Source organism: Nomascus leucogenys, chromosome 7b (genome assembly GCF_006542625.1).
Source record: "Nomascus leucogenys isolate Asia chromosome 7b, Asia_NLE_v1, whole genome shotgun sequence".
In the NCBI taxonomy this organism is placed as follows: Eukaryota; Metazoa; Chordata; class Mammalia; order Primates; family Hylobatidae; genus Nomascus; species Nomascus leucogenys.
In genome coordinates, this window is record NC_044387.1 from 51,222,594 (window position 1) to 51,244,614 (window position 22,021).

Below are 22,021 nucleotides of genomic sequence, written 5' to 3' on the forward strand. Positions count from 1 at the left end.
CCTAGAGGAGTCAGCTGCTGTGTTAACTCCCTCACTGCCGGTAGGTCCCAAAGCCCCACCTACCGCCCGCCAGAACCCAGGGTCACACTGTCCCAATGTGCAGAATTTGGTGCCTGCTGCACTGCGGTTGCCAGGTAGGGGCAGGGCTCCCAAGAACCTCCACACCATTACCCGGGTTCTCGACAGCTCTGGGAAAGCAGAGCTGGGACCGCTCAACTCTCTCCCCTGGATCCGGCAAGGCTGCCCCCCTCCCAGAGTGGAGTCCCGCTCCCCAGCTCCCCCCTCTATCCCCTAACCCTCTCTGCATGGCCCAGCCTAGTCAGCATCAAGGTGGAGCTAAACAGAGACAGAGGGAGGGGGACACAAGGTGGTGTCACTTAAAACTTGGGTTCAAGTCCTTATGCTTCTGCAGCCTGGCCTGGGTCCCACAACTCCCCAGGGTGGCCAAGGGCTTTCCAGTCTGCAGAGAGGACAGGGTGACTTGACAGCATCAAACACTGGTGACTACAAGACACTTGCGTGGGAAATGCAGACAGACCATGCCTCTAGCCCTTGGCACCAGGGACCATTTGTCCAGGACTTGCTGTCCTGGAAATGCAGCATGGGCCTCCAGGGAGGGAGGCTGTGTGGAAGCCACACCCCGCCTGCAGCTCTTCCCCACTCTGGCTGCGGGTCTGATTCCCTGAATCCAAATCCGCTATTACTGTGCTGGCAGCGCAGCCTCTCTGGGGACACTGGCCTGGCTCTGTTCTCCCCAGGCCTCAGGGTGCCTAAATGGGAGGTAGCCAGGAGAGTGAGGACCCACTGAGGGGCTCTGTTGACTAGGCTCAGCAGCGGTGCAGGTGATGTGAGCTGGAATCCTTCCCACGTGGCCCCCACAGTCCTCCACGCTTCCTCCCCAGCTGAACACTGCCTGCTCCAGATGTCTACACCTGGAGTCTGGGCCCCCCCCATCTGGGCAGCAGAGAAACTGAGGCACAGAGACAGACTGTGTCCTTACAGGCCACACAGCCTGCCAGGCTCCTGTGTCCAGCCAGAGCTCCTGGTCAGCCTGGACTGGAGTGGTTGTTTAGAGGCAGGCTGTTCCCACGGCTGCCTCTCGCGGTGGGGGGCCTGTGGACGCCTCCTCCCACCCCCACCCAACTCCCAAGCCTCGGTGACATTGCTCAACCAGGAGCTGAAGTGCATTCCTGGGCTCAGGCCAGCCCACCCACCCACCCGCTGCAGTCCTGGAAGCCCAGAGGCCTGGGCAGCAAGAACAGTGGAGACAGCAGCGTGGGGGACGTCACCCCTCCTCTCCCCACCATCCTGGTCAGGCAGAGGCCAGGGTGCAGGGACTGCCTGAGCAAAGGCCCAGGGAAAGGAATGGGTGTCATTCTGGTCTTGACCCGCGGCACAGCCAGGAAGGTCCTTGAATGTCCTTCCTCAGGAAATGATGGGGGAAGGAGCGATGAGAATGAAGGAGAGGATTTAAGTCCCCCAACCCCTGAGGTAGTCCTGAGCTGAGCCCCATGGGACCTGGAGAACCAGGGTGTACCCCACCAGCGTGTCGGGTCCAGGAAGCCTCGTGGCCAGCTCCCACTTCTCTTGCTGCTGTGCAACCCAGAGCAAGGCCTGCCCCCCCAGCCTCAGTCTTCTCCCCTGCAAATGGGGCCACGGCCTTTCCTCTCAGGCCAAAATAAGGATTGAGGCTGGGTGCAGTGGCTCACCCCTGTAATCCTAGCACTTTGCAGGCCGAGATGGGGGGACTGCTTGAAGTCAGGAGTTTAAGTCCAGCCTGGTCAACATTGTGAGACCCCATCTCTACTGGTTTAAATAATTTTTTTAATTAAATAAATAAAATAAGGATTGAGGAGTGACTCATACATCACTCGACTGGGAGCCCCAGAGACACAGCCCCCCAGGGCTCAGACCCGGTGGTACTTGACTCCGCAGGCATAAAACCCTGTTTGTCTGTGGGCCCTTTGGTATCACCAGGTTTTCGGGGCTCCTGAAGGATAGCCCCGACCTGGCCTCACCTGGGCCCTGGCCCCAGTGCCCCTGGTGATATCCAGGTGCTGGGCTGTGACCACCACCACCCACCAGCCCACCTCCACCAGGCTTTCCCAGAATCCTGCCCCAGGTGTTGGAACTGTGCCTGGAGGAGGGAGCAGGCCCCGAGGGAGGCCTGGAGGGGCTGCCAATGGTGAAGGCTGCCGTGTCTAGTTGTTCCCTTCTAGACCCACTCCCTCTGGGCTGCGTCCCCGGCTGGTCCAAGCCCTGATCCCTGGGATCTGGGGACATCTTCCAGTTTGCTGTTCCCTGAGAATCAGGCCTCCCTCTGGAGAGGATCACAAGCTTGGGTTTCACTCTGGGCTTAAACTTGGAAACCCCCCAGGGGCTTGGCTCTGACCGAGATGTTTTCCTCCAGTCTCTTGCCCAATCCCCACTCCTCGGACCTCAGCTTCACCTCCCGTGTCCTCGGCAGGGTGAGCTGGACGCCTACGGGTCTGAGAAGGGGCCCGGGTTCCCAGCATCAGCCCTCTGCCTAAGAAAGCGCCAGGGTCGCAGCACCCCCTGGTGGCTGGTCCTAGGTGGTGTTGCTGCCCAGCCCAGGGAAGGGAGGGCCTGGTCCCAAGTCTGAGGGATCAGGGTGGGAAGGGACAGGGCTTGGCATGGATCTTCCCCTGGCCCCCAGCCACGTGCCTGGCTTTCCCCATGCTAAAGATGCTGAGGCTAGTTCCAGTGCCCGCATTATGAAGATCTCCGAATCCCACCTCTCCATTCCTCCCCAGCCAGATGGCTCCATTTCACACACAATACACTGAGGCCCAGAGAGTGGGGAGCCAGGCCAGGGAGGCCGCCTGGAGCCTGGCACAGTGCCCTCATTTATTGTGCTGCTCTGCTGCTCACAGGGGAAACCCGTCCCCCAAAGTCCCCTTCCTGGTCCTGGTGAGTATCTTGTCCCTGGATTGCTTGTCAGCCTTGTCCTCCTGGAGCACTCAGTAGCCGGCAGGCTCCCCGCCTTTCCTGGAGTCCGAGGCAGCTGCCCAGCCACCAGCCGTGCGGACGATGGCTTGCACCACAGCGATGAAGGTGGAGGCGATCTGGGTGTGATGGTGCCGGGTCTCCAGGGCTGCAGTCACTGCCTGTGGGTGGGAGGAGAGGGGAAGCCTGAGCAGGGCTCCAGATGCCATCTGAACCACGCCTGTGTGGTCACAGACCTCAGCCTAGGTGGTGCCATTTCGGGCCAGGTCATCAGGAAGAGCAGGTTGGGGCCTGCTGGGTCTCACTGGAGCAGGGGGTTTGGCCCTCACGGCACAGGGGCTCCAGATGGCCCAGGCACTAGAGAGAGGACACCAACCATTGTCCACTCTGTGATGATCCAGGCCTCCAGCCCAGGATGCCCTGGGCCCCACACCATAACTCAGTTTCTCCAACCCCCGGCCCACCTGGTCAATATTTCTCTCCACTGTCGTGACGTTGGGCAGAAGCTGGTTGTGCAGCCGGGGCTCCTCCACGGCCTGCTTCACGTCATAGCCGAACCAGAGGTTGTAGATGATGGCCTGGGGCATGGGAGTGTGATCAGCATGGCCTGGGGGCTGTGCAGGGTGGGCAGGGCCAGGGAGAAAAGGCGTGACACATACCAGTGCAGTGGCCGTGGTGATCTGTGTGCCCCCAGCAGCTCCCACCACCATCCGGACCTGGCCGTCCTGGCCCACCATGATCGCCGGGCACATGGACAAGACTAGCTGCTTCCCCACGGCCAATGGGAGAAGACAGGGATGCCCGTCAGCTGCCTGCCCAGGACACCTGCCCCTCTCTACCCCAGTCCCCCACCCCCGGACCTCCACCCCATACCTGGCTGGATGAAATTGGCAGGTGAGGGGGGCACCCCAAACTGATTGGTGATGCTGGGAGAGCTGAAGTCATCCATTTCATTATTGAACAGGATCCCGCTGACCGGGGAGCGGATCTTGGAGCCAAAGCTACCGCCCAGCCAGGTCAGACAGTGCCCAACCTCGCCTGGCCCAGCCTGGTCCCTATCCACCCACTGAAGCTCAAACATACTCCTTGAGAGGCCCAGGACAAGCTACCAAGGTCGGGCCTCAGTTTCCCACCAGGAAAAGAGGTGATGGAGCCACCTTACTGGATAAGCGGGCAGTCCCTGGGCCACCCGCCCCTGGCCCTGCCCCACCCAGGCGGCCCAGCAGCCCCTACTAGAGGTTGATGGTGCTGGTGGCGGACACAGCACTGCCGTCCTCTGCGACAACAGACAGGTGAGCAGTGCCCCCGTCATCCGGCGTGTAGAACTCGGGCTTGTAGTAGGAGATCGGGTGAGTGGTGTCATCAGAGATCTGGGCCCGGAGCTGGGCAGCGAAGAACTCGGAGGTCATGTTGCGGACCACCTGCCGAGACCCCAGAGCTGGCCTGAGGAGGTGGGGAGGGAGGGTGGGGAGGGGGCACAGGTCTCAGAAGGCCCCTGACTGTGGCTCTGACCACAATCCTCCAGCACCCACAGCCTTCCGTGGCTCCCCAGGGCCCAGGGGCAGGCCCAGGACCTTGCATGACCAGTGGGACTCCCTGTATCTGTCGTGTTCTAGCAACTGTGAATGTCTGTCTGCCTGGTCCTCAGCCTCCAGACCCTTGCCGCATTCAATCACTCATTCCTTCATGCAAAAAATATTTCTAGAGTTTGCACTCTATGCCTGGCACTGGGGAATCAACAGGGAATAGACACTTAGGTCCTGCCCTCATGCCAAGAAAAACAAACACACACAGGGAAAGTGCTAAAACCACAAGCCAGGTAAGGGGAATCAAGAGGCATGAGGTATGGGCAGAGTGGTCAGGGAAGGCTTCTTGGAGGAGGCAACATGTGAAAAGAGCCTGGAATGTGGCTTAATGGTCAGAGCCAGCAAGTGGATGGAAGAGCTGGCCTTAGCCAAAAGGGAGGGCAGAGGGACATGCTGTAGTGGCCCTGTCCCCTCAGAGAGACAAGACACCAGGTCACTGGCTGCGGCGGGAGTCAGAGGTGCAGAATGCTCATGGGGAAAGAGAAGACACCACCCAGGCAGCTGACGTCCCTCCTGGGAGGTCACTGGTCAGTGTGGGGGGGTCTGCAGATCTGCCCAGGAATGCCAAGGACCCGAGTAGGTAAGGAGGGATGTGAGGATCCTCAGCGGGAAGGGATATGACAGGGTCTCATAGGGACCCAGCATGGAGCTGAGGCAACTACTGAGTGAGTGGATCAGGCGGTGCAAGGCTGAGGGTGGCATCTGGGAAGCGTTAGTTTGGAGTGACAGGGAGTGGGTGGCTGAGGTCTCTGTTCACCTGGCCCTCTCCCTTTCACCCGTCCGTCTCACCATGCCCGAGGGCTGCAATGCCCCCATGCGTTCCTCATCTCAGCACTGAGTACTCGAGAACCACAGCATGTACAAAGGACCTGAGGTAGGAGGGTGGCCACTAATTCCCCACACTGTCAGTTCTGTGGGGCAGAAGCCAAGACTGGGGGTCACCCACCAGTCCATCGGAGCACACAGTAGGCCCGCAATCAAAGTTTGTGGCAGGAATGGATTCATAAAGCATATGTGAGGCTGTAGCCGCCCTGGGGAGCCCACCTGATGCCTCTACAGCAGGCCCCACACCCACAGTGGGCCAGCCCCTGCCCCTTACCTCAGTCACATCCACAAACTTGGGGTCCCCAAGCAGGGTCCTCTTGGCGTAGGCAAACCGGAAAGCCTCTACGATGCGGTGGTACGTCAGGCCCTTCTGCTCAGGGATCTCCATGCTTGCCCGGGAGAAGTTGTACCCTGGTTGATCAGAGCCAGGTACACGTTGCTGAGCCCCAGAGGCTCTGAGGGGCTCAGAGGGTTAACACCTGCCTGAGCCACTTTGCCCACCTCAAGGAGCGTTTAATAACCAATAGCAGCAGCTGCTTCAGAAGGCTGTGGTGAGAGTGAAGTAAGGTGAGGGCTCCCGAGCCTGGACCTCGCATCACGCATCAGCTCTGGCCATGCAATGACCAAGTGGCAGGGCCACCCACTGGACCAGGGGTGCCCTCTGGACCAGGCCCTGCAGCCCTGAGCTCCTGCACCTCTCTCCCTCCCGATGACTCCTGTTCCTCCTCCAACCCTTCAGCATTGCCCGCTTCAGCCCTGTCGCTCTGCACTGCCTCCTTCAGGACATGGTGAGCTGTGACGCAGGGACCCTTCCTCCAGAGCTCAGTGATGGAAAGACGTGGCATGCGGGGCGAGCAGAGATGCAGCAGGGGTGGGGCGTGGGGAGAGAGAGGCAGTGTCATAGGCCCCACCGCAGGGCTGTGGTGCGACCACTCACCTTTGAGGATGTTGAGGGTGAGGGCCAGCACGGGCCCGCTGAGCTGCGCACTGGGCATGTACAGCACCGCGTCTCCCAGGCTGATGTTCAGCGGGTGCTCGACCAGCTCAGCACGGTAGTTGTTCAGATCCTCAGCTGTCACAATGCCCCCTGCAATGGGACAGCAGCTCAAATGGGCACTGGGATGGGGCTGCACCATCGCGTGGAGGATGGAGCTGCACCAGTGGTGTTAGGGGCAGGCATGGCTGCACCATGGTGGTGGGGAAAAGCCTGTACCTACCAGGGAGGATAGAGTGCACTACTGGAGGGGTGGGACTGTGCCCTGGGAGGGGGCCACAGGCAACCTCACCTCCTTGGGAACTCTCACCCGCTCCTGAACTCCTGTCTCCCTGACACTGCTCACCACCCCACAGCCGGGCCGGGGCCACCTGCTCTCTCCCTGCTTGGCTTACCGGCTTCCTGTCTGCCCTCTCTCATCTGTGGCCAGAGAGTGTTTTCTTTTTTTTTTCTTTAGAGATAGGATCTTGCTCTGTCAACCAGGCTGGAGTGCAGTGGCTTAATCACAGCCTTGAACTCCTGGGCTCGAGTGATCCTCCAGCAGATCCTCCCCAGTAGCTGAGACTAAAGGCGCCACCACACCCAGCAAATTTTAATTTTTTTGTAGGGTCTTGCTATATTTTTTTTCAGTATGCTTTGAATTTTTTGTGTTTTCTGGTTCCCCACCTCCACCCCCAATATATTTACGTAGAGTCTCAATATTTTTTTGTAGACTCGCTATGTTGCCCACGCTTGTCTTGGACTCCTGGCCTCAACTTCTACCTCAGCCTCCCAAAGTGTTGGGATTACAGGCATGAGACACCAAGCTTGGCCTCAGGGGGCCTTTTTTTTTTTTTTTAGATGGAGTCTCGCTCTGTCACCCAGGCTGGAGCCTCGCTCTGTCACCCAGGCTGGAGCGCAGTGGTGCAATCTTGGCTCACTGCAAGCTCGACCTCCCAGGTTCACGCCATTCTCCTGTCTCAGCCTCCCGAGTAGCTGGGACTACAGGCACCCACCACCACGCCCGGCTAATTATTTTGTATTTTTAGTAGAGAGGGGGTTTCACCGTGTTAACCAGGATGGTCTTGATCTCCTGACCTTGTGATCTGCCCGCCTTGGCCTCCCAAAGTGCTGGGATTACAGGTGTGAGCCACCGTGCCCGGTCTATGCTTTTTTTTTTTTTTGATATGGAGTCTCGCTCTGTGGAGTGCAGTGGTGCAACCTCACTGCAACCTCAGCCTCCCGGGTTCTAGAGATTCTCCTGCCGCAGCCTCCCAAGTAGTTGGGATTACAGGCACAACCCACCATGCCCAGCAAATTTTGTATTTTTAGTAGAGACAGGGTTTCACCATGTTGGCCAGGCTGGTCTTGAACTCCTGACCTCAGGTGATCCACCCACCTCGGCCTCCCAAAGTGCTGGGATTACAGACGTGAGCCACTGCGCCCAGCCCTAAGATGGCCTTTTCTAAGTGGAGAATTCCTGCCGGTGTCCCTGCTGCTTGGCCTCTTCTCCTCATGATGAATGGATAGAGGGAGGGAGGGAGGCTCTTAATTCTCCTCGAGTCAGCTCCAGACAGACAGGGTATTGGCATGCCAATTTCCAGCCTCAGTGGTAAAGGTCAACACGCTAATCATCCTCCTCCATCAAACAGCGACCAGAATTACCTGAAGAAAGCCACAGCCAAGCTCCAGGCCCCTGCCTCACAAAACCCCTTCCCCATGCCTCTCTCAAGGCAACCCTCATCCCTTGTAACCCTCTTGGTGAATCAAAGCCCCCTCTACCTGGGCCTTAGCCCAGCTGTTCCTCTGCTAGGAATCCCTTCCTCTCTCTGCCTAACAAAGTTATCTGCAGCCCAGCCGCCACCTCCTCCAAGAAGTCCTCCTGGATCTTCAGGCTGTATTCTAGTGCTTCCTTAGCCCTGGCTCTTGCCTGCACCTGCATTTACCCCACCAGGGACTTGCTCTCCTGGACTGCAGGGCCTCTCTCAGTTTTGACATAAGCAGGAGCTGTGGACCCACATGGCCAGTCACTGACCCGCCTCCACCAGGAACTTCCTGCAGGCTCAGGCAGGACAGGAGGACCCCAGGGCTCTGGACCACAGCTCAGGGTTTCTACTGCAGGGTTTCTCACCCAGGCCCCTGAGGTTACCCACTCACCGGCCGCCTGGATGTCCTTCACAATCTGGGCCGTGAGGCTGCCGTTGTAGAAGGCCTGGGCACCCTCGATGGCCAGCGTCTCGTAGGTGTCAGCCAGCCGCGGCAGGGTCAGTCTCTCCCCCTCCCGAAGCACCTTTCCATCCCGGCAGAACACCTCACTGGGGCAGAGGGGGCTCACGTGAAGCAGCAGGTGGGGTGGACTCAGCTAGACCACCCCCCACACCCATCCACATAGGAGAACGGAGCAGAACAGGGGCAGCGCCTGTCACAGGTGGGTGGCCCCATCACTCAGCACTCATCCTCCTAGTGTCCCTTCCGGGAGCCTCCTAGTGTCCCTTGCCACTCAGGACACACGGCCAGCCACAGTGGCCAGTGGGACCCCACACTCAGAATGTGTCCCCACACGTGGTGGGAAGGGTCTGTATCTCCTCATCCCATTATCAGCGCAGGGTCCTGAAGGCAGAGGGCCGCTCCACTGCTGCTACGGCCTGCAAGGTCCTTGGGATGTGCCTGCACTGCCTGTGTCAGGGGGCTGCACCCACAGACATACCACAAGACAGGCTGCTGCTCAATGACGGTCCGCTTGTTTTCCAAGGCTGCTGCCAAGCCCTTGCCCACGGGGAAGCCCTGGCGGGCCAGCTGGATGCTGGGCTGGAAGAGGCGAGCCCAGGGCAGCCGCCCATGCCGCTGGTGTGCCAGCTCATAGCCTCGGATCTCCCCGGGCACCGCCACTGACAGCCCCCCTGGGGAGAGAGAGCCACAGTTAGTGACCCTGAGTGGGGGACATTGACTTCAGCTCTCCCAGCATCACCAACGAGTTTGGGGTGCCCCCCTCACCTGCCAATTTCATCCAGCCAGGTATGGGGTGGAGGTCCGAGGGTGGGGGACTGGGGTAGAGAGGGGCAGGTGTCCTGGGCAGGCAGCTGGCGGGCATCCCTGTCTTCTCCCATCGGCCGCGGGGAAGCAGCCGCTCTCGTCCATGTGCCCGGCGATCATGGTGGGCCAGGACGGCCAGGTCCGGATGGTGGTGGGAGCTGCTGGGGGCACACAGATCACCACGGCCACTGCACTGGTATGTGTCATGCCTTTTCTCCCTGGCCCTGCCCACCCTGCACAGCCCCCAGGCCATGCTGATCACACTCCCATGCCCCAGGCCATCATCTACAACCTCTGGTTCGGCTATGATGTGAAGCAGGCCGTGGAGGAGCCCCGGCTGCACAACCAGCTTCTGCCCAACGTCACGACAGTGGAGAGAAATATTGACCAGGTGGGCCGGGGGTTGGAGAAACTGAGTTATGGTGTGGGGCCCAGGGCATCCTGGGCTGGAGGCCTGGATCATCACAGAGTGGACAATGGTTGGTGTCCTCTCTCTAGCGCCTGGGCCATCTGGAGCCCCTGTGCCGTGAGGGCCAAACCCCCTGCTCCAGTGAGACCCAGCAGGCCCCAACCTGCTCTTCCTGATGACCTGGCCCGAAATGGCACCACCTAGGCTGAGGTCTGTGACCACACAGGCGTGGTTCAGATGGCATCTGGAGCCCTGCTCAGGCTTCCCCTCTCCTCCCACCCACAGGCAGTGACTGCAGCCCTGGAGACCCGGCACCATCACACCCAGATCGCCTCCACCTTCATCGCTGTGGTGCAAGCCATCGTCCGCACGGCTGGTGGCTGGGCAGCTGCCTCGGACTCCAGGAAAGGCGGGGAGCCTGCCGAGTACTGAGTGCTCCAGGAGGACAAGGCTGACAAGCAATCCAGGGACAAGATACTCACCAGGACCAGGAAGAGGACTTTGGGGGACGCGCTTTCCCTGTGAGCAGCAGAGCAGCACAATAAATGAGGGCACTGTGCCAGGCTCCAGGCGGCCTCCCTGGCCTGGCTCCCCACTCTCTGGGCCTCAGTGTATTGTGTGTGAAATGGAGCCATCTGGCTGGGGAGGAATGGAGAGGTGGGATTCGGAGATCTTCATAATGCGGGCACTGGAACTAGCCTCAGCATCTTTAGCATGGGGAAAGCCAGGCACGTGGCTGGGGGCCAGGGGAAGGTTCACACCAAGCCCTGTCCCTTCCCACCCTGATTCCTCGGACTTTGGGGCCAGGCCCTCCCTTACTGGGGCTGGGCAGTGACACTACCTAGGACCAGCCACCAGGGGGTGCTGCGACCCTGGCGCTTTCTTAGGCAGAGGGTGGCCAGCTGATGCTGGGAACCCGGGTGCCTTCTCAGACCCTTAGGCGTCCAGCTCACCCTGCCAATGACACGGGAGGTGAAGCTGAGGTCCGAGGAATGGGGACTGGGCAACAGGCTGGAGGAAAACATCTTGGTCAGAGCCACGCCCCTGGGGGGTTTCCAAATGCAAGCCCAGAGTGAAACACAAGCTTGTGATCCTCTCCAGAGGGAGGCCTGGTTCTCAGGGAACAGCAAACGGGAAGATGTCCCCAGATCCCAGGGATCAGGGGTTAGACCAGCTGGGGACGCAGCCCAGAGGGAGTGGGTCCGGAAGGAAACAGCTAGACACAGCAGCCTTCACCATCGGCAGCCCATCCAGGCCTCCCTCGGGGCCTGCTCCTTCCTCTGTGCACAGTTCCAACACCTGGGGCAGGGTTCTGGGAAGGGCTGGTGGGGGGCGGTGATCACAGCCCAGCACCTGGATATCACCAGGGCATGGGGCCAGGGCCCAGGTGAGGCCAGGTCGGGGCTATCCTTCAGGAGCCCCGAAAACCTGGTGATTCCAAAGGGCCCACAGACAAACAGGGTTTTATGCCTGCGGAGTCAAGTACCACCGGGTCTGAGCCCTGGAGGGCTGTGTCTCTGGGGCTCTGCAGGGGTGAGATGGAGGTGGGCTCAACTGGTGTACAAGTCACTCCTCAATCCTTATTTATTTAATTTTTTTTTTTTAAAAATTTAAACCAATAGAGATGGGGTCTCACTATGTTGACCAGGCTGGTCTTAACTCCTGACTTCAAGCAGTCCCCCCATCTCAGTCTCCCAAAGTGCTAGGATTACAGGGGTGAGCCACTGCACCCGGCCTCAATCCTTATTTTGGCCCGAGAGGAAAGGCCGTGGCCCCATTGCAGGGGAGAAGACCGAGGTCGGAAGGGCAGGCCTTGCTCTGGGTGGCACAGCAGCAAGAGAAGGGGACCTGGCCAGGGCTTCCTCGACCCGACACGCTGGTGGAGTACACCCTGTTTCTCCAGGTCCCATGGGGCTCAGCCCAGGGCTACCTTGGGGGGTGGAGGACTTAAATCCTCTCCTTCATTCTCATCACCCCTTCTCCCATCATTTCCTGAGGAAGGACATTCAGGGACCTGAAGGGGTGGCCTGCCCCTCCACACTTGTGGGTGTTTCTCATCAGGTGGGACAAGAGATTGAGAAAAGAAAGAGACAGAGACAAAATATAGAGAAAGAAAAGTAGGCCCAGGGGACCTGCACTCAGCATACGGAGGACCCAGGCTGGCACCAGTCTCTGAGTTCCCTCAGTATTTATCGATCATTATCTCTACCATCTCGGAGAGGGGGATGTGGCAGCACAATAGGGTAATAGTGGGGAGAGGGTCAGCAGGAAAACATGTGAACAAATGTCTCTGTGTCATAAACAAGGTTAAGAAGAAGGTGCTGTGCTTTGATATGCACATACATAAACATCTCAATGCATTAAAGAGCAGTATTGCCAGCAGCATGTCTCACCTCCAGCCCTAAGGCGGTTTTCTCCTATCTCAGTAGATGGAATATACAATCGGGTTTTACACGGAGACATTCCATTGCCCAGGGACGAGCAGGAGACAGATGCCTTCCTCTTATCTCAACTGCAAAGAGGCCTTCGTCTTTTACTAATCCTCCTCAGCACAGATCCTTTATGGGTGTCAGGCTGGGGGACGGTCAGGTCTTTCCCTTCCCACGAGGCCATATTTCAGGCTATCACATGGGGAGAAACCTTGGACAATACCTGGTTTTCCTAGGCAGAGGTCCCTGTGGCCTTCTGCAGTGTTTTGTGTCCTGCATACTTGAGATTAGGGAGTGGTGATGACTTTTAACAAGCATTCTGCCTTCAAGCATTTGTTTAACAAAGCACATCCTGCATAGCCCTTAATCCATTAAACCTTGAGTTGACACAGCACATGTTTCTGTGAGCACAGGGTTAGGGATAGGGTTACAGATTAACAGCATCTCAAGGCAAAAGAATTTTTCTTAGTACAGAACAAAATGGAGTCTCTTATGTCTACTTTCTACATAGATAGAGTAACAGTCTGATCTCTCTTTCTTTTCCCCACAGGGACCTTCCTGGCTGTGCCTCGGGTCAGGACCAGAATGACACACATTCCTTTCCCTGGGCCTTTGCTGGGGGGTGGGGGGGGTCCCTGCACCCTGGCCTCTGCCTGACCAGGATGGTGGGGAGAGGAGCGGGATGTCCCCCACGCTGCTGTCTCCACTGTTCCAGCTGCCCAGATCTCTGGGCTTCCAGGACTGCAGCGGGTGGGTGGCTGGGCTGGCCTGAGCCCAGGAATGCACTTCAGCTCCTGGTTGAGCAATGTCACTGAGGCTTAGGAGTCAGGTGGGGGTGGGAGGAGGCGTCCACCCCCCCCCCCCAAATGAGAGGCAGTCGTGGGAACAGCCTGCCTCTAAACAACCACTCCAGTCCAGGCTGACCAGGGGCTCTGGCTGGACACAGGAGCCTGGCAGGCTGTGTGGCCTGTAAGGACACAGTCTGTCTCTGTGCCTCAGTTTCTCTGCTGCCCAGATGGGGGGGCCCGGACTCCAGGTGTAGACATCTGGAGCAGGCAGTGTTCAGCTGGGGAGGAAGTGTGGAGGACTGTGGGGGCCACGTGGGAAGGCTTCCAGCTCACATCACCTGCACCGCTGCTGAGCCTAGTCAACAGAGCCCCTCAGTGGGTCCTCACTCTCCTGGCTACCTCCCATTTAGGCACCCTGAGGCCTGGGGAGAACAGAGCCAGGCCAGTGTCCCCAGAGAGGCTGCGCTGCCAGCACAGTAATAGTGGATTTGGATTCAGGGAAGCAGACCTGCAGCCAGGGTGGGAAAGAGCTGCAGGCGGGGTGGGCGCCCACATGGCACAGCCCCCCTCCCTGGAGGTCCATGCTGCATTTCCAGGACAGCAAGTCGCAGGGATGGATGGTGCCAGGTACCAAGGGCTAGAGGCATGGTCTCTCTGCATTCCCCACATGGGCGTCTTGTAGTCACCAGCATTTGATGCTATCAAGTCCCCCTGTCCTCTGTGCAGACTGGGAAGCCCTTGGTCACCCTGGGAGGGTTGGGAGACCCAGGCCAGGCTGCAGAAGCATAAGGACTTGAACCCGGGTCCTGAGTGGCACCACCTTGGGTCCTCCCCGCCATCTGTGTTCAGCTCCACCTTGATGCTGACTAGGCTGGGCCATGCAGAGAGGGTTAGGGGATAGAGGTGGGAGCTGGGGAGCGGGACTCCACTCTGGGAGCGGGGCAGCCTTGCCGGATCCAGGGGAGAGAGTTGAGCGGTCCCAGCTCTGCTTTCCCAGAGCTGCCGGGAACCCGGGTAATGGTGTGGAGGTTCTTGGGAGCCCTGCCCCTATCTGGCAACCGCAGTGCAGCAGGCACCAAATTCTGCACATTGGGACAGTGTGACCCTGGGTTCTGGCGGGTGGTAGGTGGGGCTTTGGGACCTACCGGCAGTGAGGGAGTTAACACAGCAGCTGACTCCTCTAGGCAAGGAAAACTCCCCTCAGAGGCTTTGCTGCCTGGCCTCCTGCCAGGAACAAGCAGGAGCTAAAAACTAGAAGTTGAGGCATGAGTTTGGACACTCTGTGGTGTGCATCTGGGGAGGGCGCAGCGCGCCACAGCTGCCAGCCGCCAGCTGTCTGCCATTCACCCATCTGTCATCTGGCAGCCTGCTGTTCAGACCTGTCTGTCTGTCCGCCCATCTATAAGCCCATCTCTGTCCCATTGTCTATCTGACTATCTTTCTCTTACCGTCCTCTCCGTCCAGCCATCTGGCCTGTCTGTCGATCCATCTTCATGTCTGTCTGTGGCCCCACCTGTTTGTCCATCTGTCCAATTACTTGTGAGTCTATCTATGCTTCTTCTTGTCCACTCATCTGCCCACCCATCTGTCCCTCTGTCTGCCCACCGGCCTCCCCTCTCCTCCTGGGCTGCAGAGCCATGGCCCGGGACTGCGGAGCCACGGTTGGCCTGGTCCTGCTGGGGCTGGGGCTAGCGCTGTCATTGTGCTGGCTGTGGTCGTCTCTCGACACCAGGCCCCCTGTGGCTCCCAGGCCTTTGCCCACGCTGCTGTTGCCGCCGACTCCAAGGTCTGCTCAAATATTGTACGGTGAGTGAGATGTGGGAGGAAGCCGGGTGGCCCTTGGCAGCCAGCCCCTCCTGGAGAAGGCGTTGTGTGTGAGAGAGAGTGTGTGTGAGCGTGTGTGTGTGTGTGTGTGATTATGTGTGAGTGTGAGTGTGTGCGTATATGTGTATGAGTGTGTGTGGGGTGTGTGTGATTGTGTTTGGGTGTGTGTATGTGTGAGTTTGTGGAGGTGTGTGAGAGTATATGAGTGTGAGTGTGTGGGGAGTGTGGGTGGGTGTGAATGTGTGTGATTGTGTTTCGGTGTGTGAGGGTGTGTGTGACTGTGAATGTGTGAGTGTGAGTATGGGGGGGTGGGTGTGTGTGTGAATGTGTGTGTGATTGTGTGTGGCTATGTGTATGGGTGTGTGTGTGTGTGTGTGGTGTGTGTGTGCACGTGCACTGGCCCAGGAAGCAGGAGCCGTGTGTGTGTGGTGTGGGCTTCAGCACCTGCAGGGCTTGGGCTCAAGGAGGCAGCCTCAGGGCCCTTGCACAGAACAGGTGGCAGGGTGTGCCCGTGGGGCAGATGGGGACTTGGGGACAATGGTGGTGTGTGAATCCATACCTGGCTCCAGGATTCAGGAGGCCCATTTGCATATCCCAGGTGGGAACCTGTCTGGCCCCACCTGACCCTGCTGGCCGGTGCAGGCCCCTTCAGTGAGGCCAATTCTCCAAGGCTGGGGTCTTCTCCCAGGGTCATAGGTGAAGGGGTTTGGAGGCTCCCTGCGTGGGTACTGGCCTGCTGGGGTACACGATGCTGCCATAGCCAGTCTGCCCCAACACCCAGCCCGGGGCCACGTCTCGGGTCTCTCAGTCCTGGGGAGCCCCGTGCCCCACCCCTCACATCCTCTCTCCGAGTCAGGGCCTGGGTCTTGTGAGCTGAGTGACTGATACTTGGTGTCCTGGATGAGGGTGTGATGGAGAGGGGCCACAGTGGGTGTTTCCTGACCCTCTTCCAGGAAGGTGCTGCTGCCGCTGCAGAGAGGACACACACAGGATGCCCCTTCCTGCCCCCTGCCTCCCATTGGGCCCACGAAATCCAGGGCAAGCCTCCCCCCCTGCCAGCCACCTGGTCTGCTTCCCATAAATTCTGTCCTTCAGGCTGTTGGGAGGATCCCAGTGCTTGTAAACTAAAGCAAGGGAGGAGTGGCCATTCTCTCTCTTTGTTCATTCATTCACCTTTTCATTCATTCCTTCCTCCCTCCATTCCCCCATCTGTCCATCCTTGCCTGCCCTGATTGCTCATGCCACCCCCAGCCCCTCCTGACCTGGTCCTTTGGTTTCTCTTCAGGGCTTCCTGTCTCCTCCCACAGGGCTGAGAATGGCAGCTCAGGGACAAGTGGGCGCTGGGGACTGCTTAGTCTCCCCAGTGGCTCCCAGGGGATTCGAGGGATTGATGCCAGCTGCCACCCCAGGCTGTGCCGCTCCTATGCTCGGGAGGACATACAGAGATGCGGCACCCACTTAAACTCGAAGTTGCAAAGATGCAAATGAGACTGGAGTCTCAGGCACCAGAGACCACCCGTGGGCACGTGGCTTTTGGGAGTGGGGACCTGCTGCCACAGATCTCTGAGGAGACTGGACCTGCTGGGTCTCCCCGAGGGACTGTCTGGGGGTCTCCATAGCGTGCCCTGCTGTGTGCGTGACAGTCAGTGGTTGGCTAGGGGGTCTCTACTCTAAAGCTCCCTCTGCTGACACTCCCTCAAACTGTTCCTTGGTGAAGAGAGAGGATGTGGTTTGCCCCAGTGTTTTGTCAGACAACTCTCTCCACTTCCTGTGTTAAGAAGCTGGGAGTGGAAGAGAGCCTGGGGCTGGCCCCAGCTGCTGCTGTGGAACAGGGGTCACTGGGAACAGGGGTCACTGGACGCTGGGACCCTGGCCGGGCTGGCTGGGGGGCCTCAGGAAGAGGCCTGCTGCAGCATCATCCTGGCCAAGATTCCTCCTTGCAGAGGACGCTGGCCACGCTGCCACAGGGTCTGCTGGGGCCACCAGAAGCCCATGCTCCTGCCTCCATCTCTCCCCTCTGTGCTCCCCTCTCACCAGGAGGCCCTCCCAGAGTCCAGTCTCCTGCTTTTTTTTTTTTTTTTTGAGACAATGTCTTGCTCTGTCACCAGGCTGGAGTGCAGTGGCGCGATCTCGGCTCACTGCAACCTCTGCCTCCTCGGTTCAAATGATTCTCCTGCCTCAGCCTCCTGAGTAGCTGGGACTACAGGTGCCAGCCACCACGCCCAGCTAATTTTTGTATTTTTAGTAGAGACGGGGTTTCACCATGGTGGCCAGGGTGGTCTCTATCTCTTGACCTCGTGATTCGCCCGCCTCAGCCTCCCAAAGTGCTGGGATTACAGGAGTGAGTCATGGCGCCCGGACCCGTCTCCTACTCTTTCTTTCAGCACCACGTTTTATTCTTGGGATTCTGCTACAGCCGGAGCCCCTGGGTGTGAGTTCCTAAGGTTTCTGTGAGTGTGGACCCAGCACCGTGCCTAGTAGACACACAAAAGGAGCATGGTGACAGTGAGTCTGTCGTCTCCAGCATAATGACTGTTTTGATCCTTGTAAAAAAGGTGATTTTGGCTGGATGTGGTGGCTCACACTTGTAATCCCAGCACTTTGGGAGGCCAAGGCGGGTGGATCATTGGAGGTCAGGAGTTGGAGACCAGCCTGGGCAACATGGTGAAACCCCGTCTCTACTAAAAATACAAAAATTAGCCAGGCATGGTAGCGGGTGCCTGTAATCCCAGCTACTCGGGAGGCTGAGGCAGGAGAATTGCTTGAACTCGGGAGGCAAAGGCTGCAGTAAGCCAAGATTGTACCACTGCACTCCAGCCTCGGTGACAGAGCAGGACTTGGTCTCAAAAAAAGACAGAAAAGTTCATATTTTTGTTCTAATGGTTATCTTAATATCGTCATCCTATAATTATGTTTTGTATAATTATAATAGCTATATAAGATATACTACCCCTAGTACGTTGTTTTTTGGATATTCTATTCGCCCCTGATGGTTAATTTATGTGTCAACTTGGCTAAGCTATGGTGCCCCGTTGTTTGGTCAAATACTTGTCAATATCTTGCTGGGAGGTTATTTCATAGATGTGATGAACATTGACAGTCAGTTGACTTTAAGTAAAACAGATTACCCACCATAATATGGGTGGGCCACCTCCAATCAGTTGAAGGCCTTAAGAACAAAAACTGAGGTTTCCCAGAGAAGCAGGAATTCCGCTTCAAGACTGTAACACACAAACCCTGCCTGAGTTTCTGGCCTGCTGACTGCTCTACAGATGTTAGGTTCCAGACTTCGAGATCAACTCTTACCTGAATTTATAGCCTGCTGGCTTGCCCTACAGATTTTAAACTTGCTAGTCCCCACAATCATGTGAGCCAATTCCTAAATAAATCTCTCTCTGTGTATAACCTATTGGTTTAGTTTCTCTAAAAAGCTTTCACATCCAGTTTCCTGGATGTTAAGTAATACTGAAACTGGCTAGTAACTTCTTTTTTTTTTTTTTTTTTTTTTTTTTTTGAGACAGAGTTTTGCTCTTGTTGCCCAGGCTGGAGTACAATGGCACGATCTCGGCTCACCACAACCTCCACTTCCTGGGTCCAAGCAATTCTCCCTCAGCCTCCTGAGTAGCTGGGATTACAGGCATGTGCCACCATGCTTGGCTAATTTTTGTATTTTTAGTACAGACAGGGCTTCTCCATGTTGGTCAGGCTGGTCTTGAACTCCCAACCTCAGGTGATCCGCCGCCTTGGCCTCACAAAGTGCTGGAATTACAGGCATGAGCCACCGCGCCCGGCTCCTAGTAACTTCTTCTTTTCCGTGATGTGTCTCTTACCTCTAATAATACTTTTCTTCTTAAAATCTACTTCATTAAAAATAGTTATGCTGGGTATGGTGGCTCATGTCTGTAATCTCGGCACTTTGTTGGAGGTCGAGGTGGGTGGATCACTGAAGCCCAGGAGTTCAAGACCAGCCTGGGCAACATGGCGAGACCCTGCCTCTACAAAAAATACAAAAATTAGCTGGGTGTGGCTAATATAATTCTACGTTGGTACAGTTGTAGTCCCAGCTACTTGGGATGCTGAGATGGGAGAATTGCCTGAGCCTAGAAGGGAGAGATTGCTGTAAGCCAAGATCACATCACTGCACTCCAGCCTGGGAAACAGAGTGAGGCTCTATCTCAAAAAAAAAAAAAAAAAAAAAAAGTTACACAGCTTTCTTGGTTAGTGCATGAATGATATATTTTTCATTATTTTCCACCTCTCTGTATCCTTATATAAAAGGCATTATTAGTTGGGTTTTACTTTATTTTCAATTATTTTAATTTTTGTTGTCCTTTTAAATGTAACTAATGATTTATTTGGGTTGAAAGCCACCACCAGTTTGCTTTCCATGCCTATTCTGTTTTTTCTTATCTCCTCTCACATCTTGTTTTGGATTTATTATTTTTATTATTTAATTTCCTCCTCTATTAGTTTCATAACTGTGCAGTCTTGGAGTTATTTTAAAAGATGACAGTGGATTATTTTAGAGCTTACAACATGCATCCTTCACTTATCAAAGTCTCACATGAGCTAGTACTTTTTGTTGTTGTTGTTGTTGAGATAGAGAGAGTCTTCCTCTGCTGCCCAGGCTGGAGTGCAGTGGAGCAATCTTGGTTCACTGCAACCTCCACTTCTTGGGTTCAAGCAGTTCTCCTGCCTCAGTCACCTGAGTAGCTGGGACCACAGGTGTGCACCACTATGCCCGGCTAATTTTTGTATTCTTTTTTAGTAGAGACAGGGTTTCACCATGTTGGCCAGGCTGGTCTTGAACTCCTGACCTTAAGAAATCTGCCTACCTTGCCGTCCTAAAGTGTTGGGATTACAGGCGTGAGCCCCCATGCCCAGCCTATGAGTTAGTACTTCTATCCTCTTCCTAGTCAGTACAAGAACCTTGGAACAGGAACTAAATTTACCCCCAGTGACTTATAGGCTAATATTTTTGTGTATTTTAAATATATGTATGTGCATAGATGTATCTGTGTGTTTTTTGTGTTTTTATTCTTATTTATGTTGAGAGTGTGGAGCTATGTAAGAGTAAAGAGAATTGTGTAATGAAGCCCCATGTATCTACTCAATTTCAACAACAATCTTATGGTCAAGCTAATTTCATGTATACTCTTTCCTGCTTCCCTCTACCCCACATTACTTCAGTGCAAATCCCAGATATATAACTTTACCCATACATATTTCAGGATGTTTTATTTATTTTAAACCCCACAAGATATCATTTTCTGTACTACTGTAATTTTATACCAATAACATTCATTTAGATTTACCCACACGTTTACCTCTTCTGTTACCCTTTATTTTTATTTATCAAAATATCTTTGGGAAAAAATATCTTTCAGCACATGGTCAAGGATCTCCTGAGGGCTATGTCATAGGCAAAATATACATATACATTCCATATATATACACACATATACACACACACACATATACACACATACACACACACACATATATATATTCCACTTTCACTTTTTTGTTTGTTTGTTTTTTGAGACCGAGTCTTGCTCTGTGGCCCAGGCTGGAGTGCGGTGGTGGGATCTCAGCTCACTGCAACTTCTACCTCCTGGGTTCAGGTGATTCTCCTGTCTCAGCCTCCCAAGTAGTTGGGATTACAGGTGTTAGCCACCACCCCTGGCTAATTTTTGTATATATTTTTTTGAGATGGAGTATCGCTCTGTTGCCCAGGCTGGAGTGCAGTGGCGTGATCTCGGCTCACTGCAACCTTCATCTCCCTGGTTCAAGCAATTCCCCTGCCTCAGTCTCCCAAGTAGCTGGGATTTCAGGTGCATGCCACCATGCCCGGATAATTTTTTTGTATTTGTAGTAGAGACCGGGTTTTCCTATGATGGTCAGACTGGTCTTGAACTTCTGACTTCAGGCAATCCACCCCCCTCGGCCTCCCAAAGTGCTGGGATTATAGGCATAAGCCACCATGCCTGGCCTGTTTTTTTTTGAGATGGAGTTTTGCTCTGTCACCCAGGCTGGAGTGCAGTGGCAAGATCTTGGCTCACTGCAACCTCCACCTCTCGGGTTCAAGCAATTCTTGTGCCTCAGCCTCCTGAGTAGCTGGGATTACAGGCACCCCCACCAAATCTGGCTAATTTGTGTAATTTTGGTAGAGGTGGAGTTTCACCACATTGGCCAGGCTGGTCTCGAACTTCTGACCTCAGGTGATCCACCTGCCTCAGCCTTCCAAAGTGCTGGGATTACAGGCATGAGCCACCATGCCCAGCCATTTTCGCTTTTGAAGGATATTGTTAGTGAGCATAGAATTCTAGGTTGGCAGATATTTTCTTTCCTCAGTTTGAAAACATGATTCCCTTGTATCTGATTTCTCCTGCTTTTATTGGGAAGCCAATTCTCAATCTAATTTTGCTCATTTGAAGGCAATGGCTTTTTATGTTGTTGTGTTTTTTGAGATGGAGTCTCACTCTGTCGCCCAGGCTGGAGTGCAGTGGTGCAATTTCAGCTCACTGCAACCTCTGCCTCCTGGGCTCAAGTGATTCTTCTGCCTCAGCCTCCCAAGTAGCTGGATTACAGGTGTCCACCATCACACCCGGCTAATTGTTGTATTTTTAATAGAGATGAACTTTTGCCGTGTTGGTCAGGGTGATCCCAAACTCCTCATTTCAGGTGATCCACCTGCCTCAGCCTCCCAAATGCTGGGATTACAGGCATGAGCCAGCCCCCAACCCCGGCCTGAAGGCAGTATCTTTTTCCCTCTGGCTGCTTTGAAAAGTTTTGTCTTTGTTTTGAGCAGTTTACACTGATGCATTTAGGTGGCTCTTCATTCTATGACTTGATTCTTTTTTGTCCATTTTAGAAAATTCTCAGCTTTATCTCTTCAAGTGTTACATCTTCCCCATCCTCTCTCTACTCTCCTTATGAGACTCCAATTTCACATGACTTATGCCTTGTTAAAGTATCTCCCATGTCTCTTAATCCATTTCCTGGATGTTCTATCTATTTTTCTCTTTGTAATTCAATTCGTATATTTTGTATCAAACTATCTCCCAATTAGCCAGGCGTGGTGGTGGGTGCCTGTAATCCCAGCTACTTGGGAGGCTGAGGCAGGAGAATTGCTTGAACCCGGGAGATGGAGGTTGCAGTGAGCCAAGATCATGCCACTGCACTCC

The 22,021-nt window shown here is 55.5% G+C and overlaps 3 protein-coding genes across 3 annotated transcripts; 1 reads left to right on the forward strand and 2 right to left on the reverse strand.

Moving 5' to 3' along the window:
* Positions 1 to 2,815: 2,815 nt before the first annotated feature.
* On the reverse strand, positions 2,816 to 4,409 carry LOC100593662 (glutathione hydrolase light chain 1). The gene is made up of 5 exons (XM_030815982.1): positions 4,201 to 4,409; positions 3,843 to 3,968; positions 3,627 to 3,741; positions 3,432 to 3,545; positions 2,816 to 3,128 (listed from the first exon to the last, which is right to left on the reverse strand). Exons 1-5 carry the CDS (start codon positions 4,374 to 4,376, stop codon positions 2,982 to 2,984), a joined length of 678 nt encoding a protein of 225 aa, XP_030671842.1. The 5' UTR covers positions 4,377 to 4,409; the 3' UTR covers positions 2,816 to 2,981.
* A 1,049-nt stretch (positions 4,410 to 5,458) lies between these two features.
* On the reverse strand, positions 5,459 to 9,252 carry LOC115835865 (glutathione hydrolase 1 proenzyme-like; the record flags this gene model as incomplete). Its single annotated transcript, XM_030815172.1, has 5 exons — positions 5,459 to 5,464; positions 5,653 to 5,817; positions 6,290 to 6,465; positions 8,509 to 8,666; positions 9,059 to 9,252. Coding segments are annotated over 5 exons (699 nt in total), but the record flags the coding sequence as incomplete, so codon positions are not given.
* A 35-nt stretch (positions 9,253 to 9,287) lies between these two features.
* Positions 9,288 to 10,391, forward strand: LOC115835866 (glutathione hydrolase light chain 1-like; the record flags this gene model as incomplete). The annotated part of the gene is made up of 4 exons (XM_030815173.1): positions 9,288 to 9,366; positions 9,468 to 9,580; positions 9,662 to 9,775; positions 10,079 to 10,391. Coding segments are annotated over 4 exons (453 nt in total), but the record flags the coding sequence as incomplete, so codon positions are not given.
* Between the last annotated feature and the right edge of the window lie 11,630 nt (positions 10,392 to 22,021).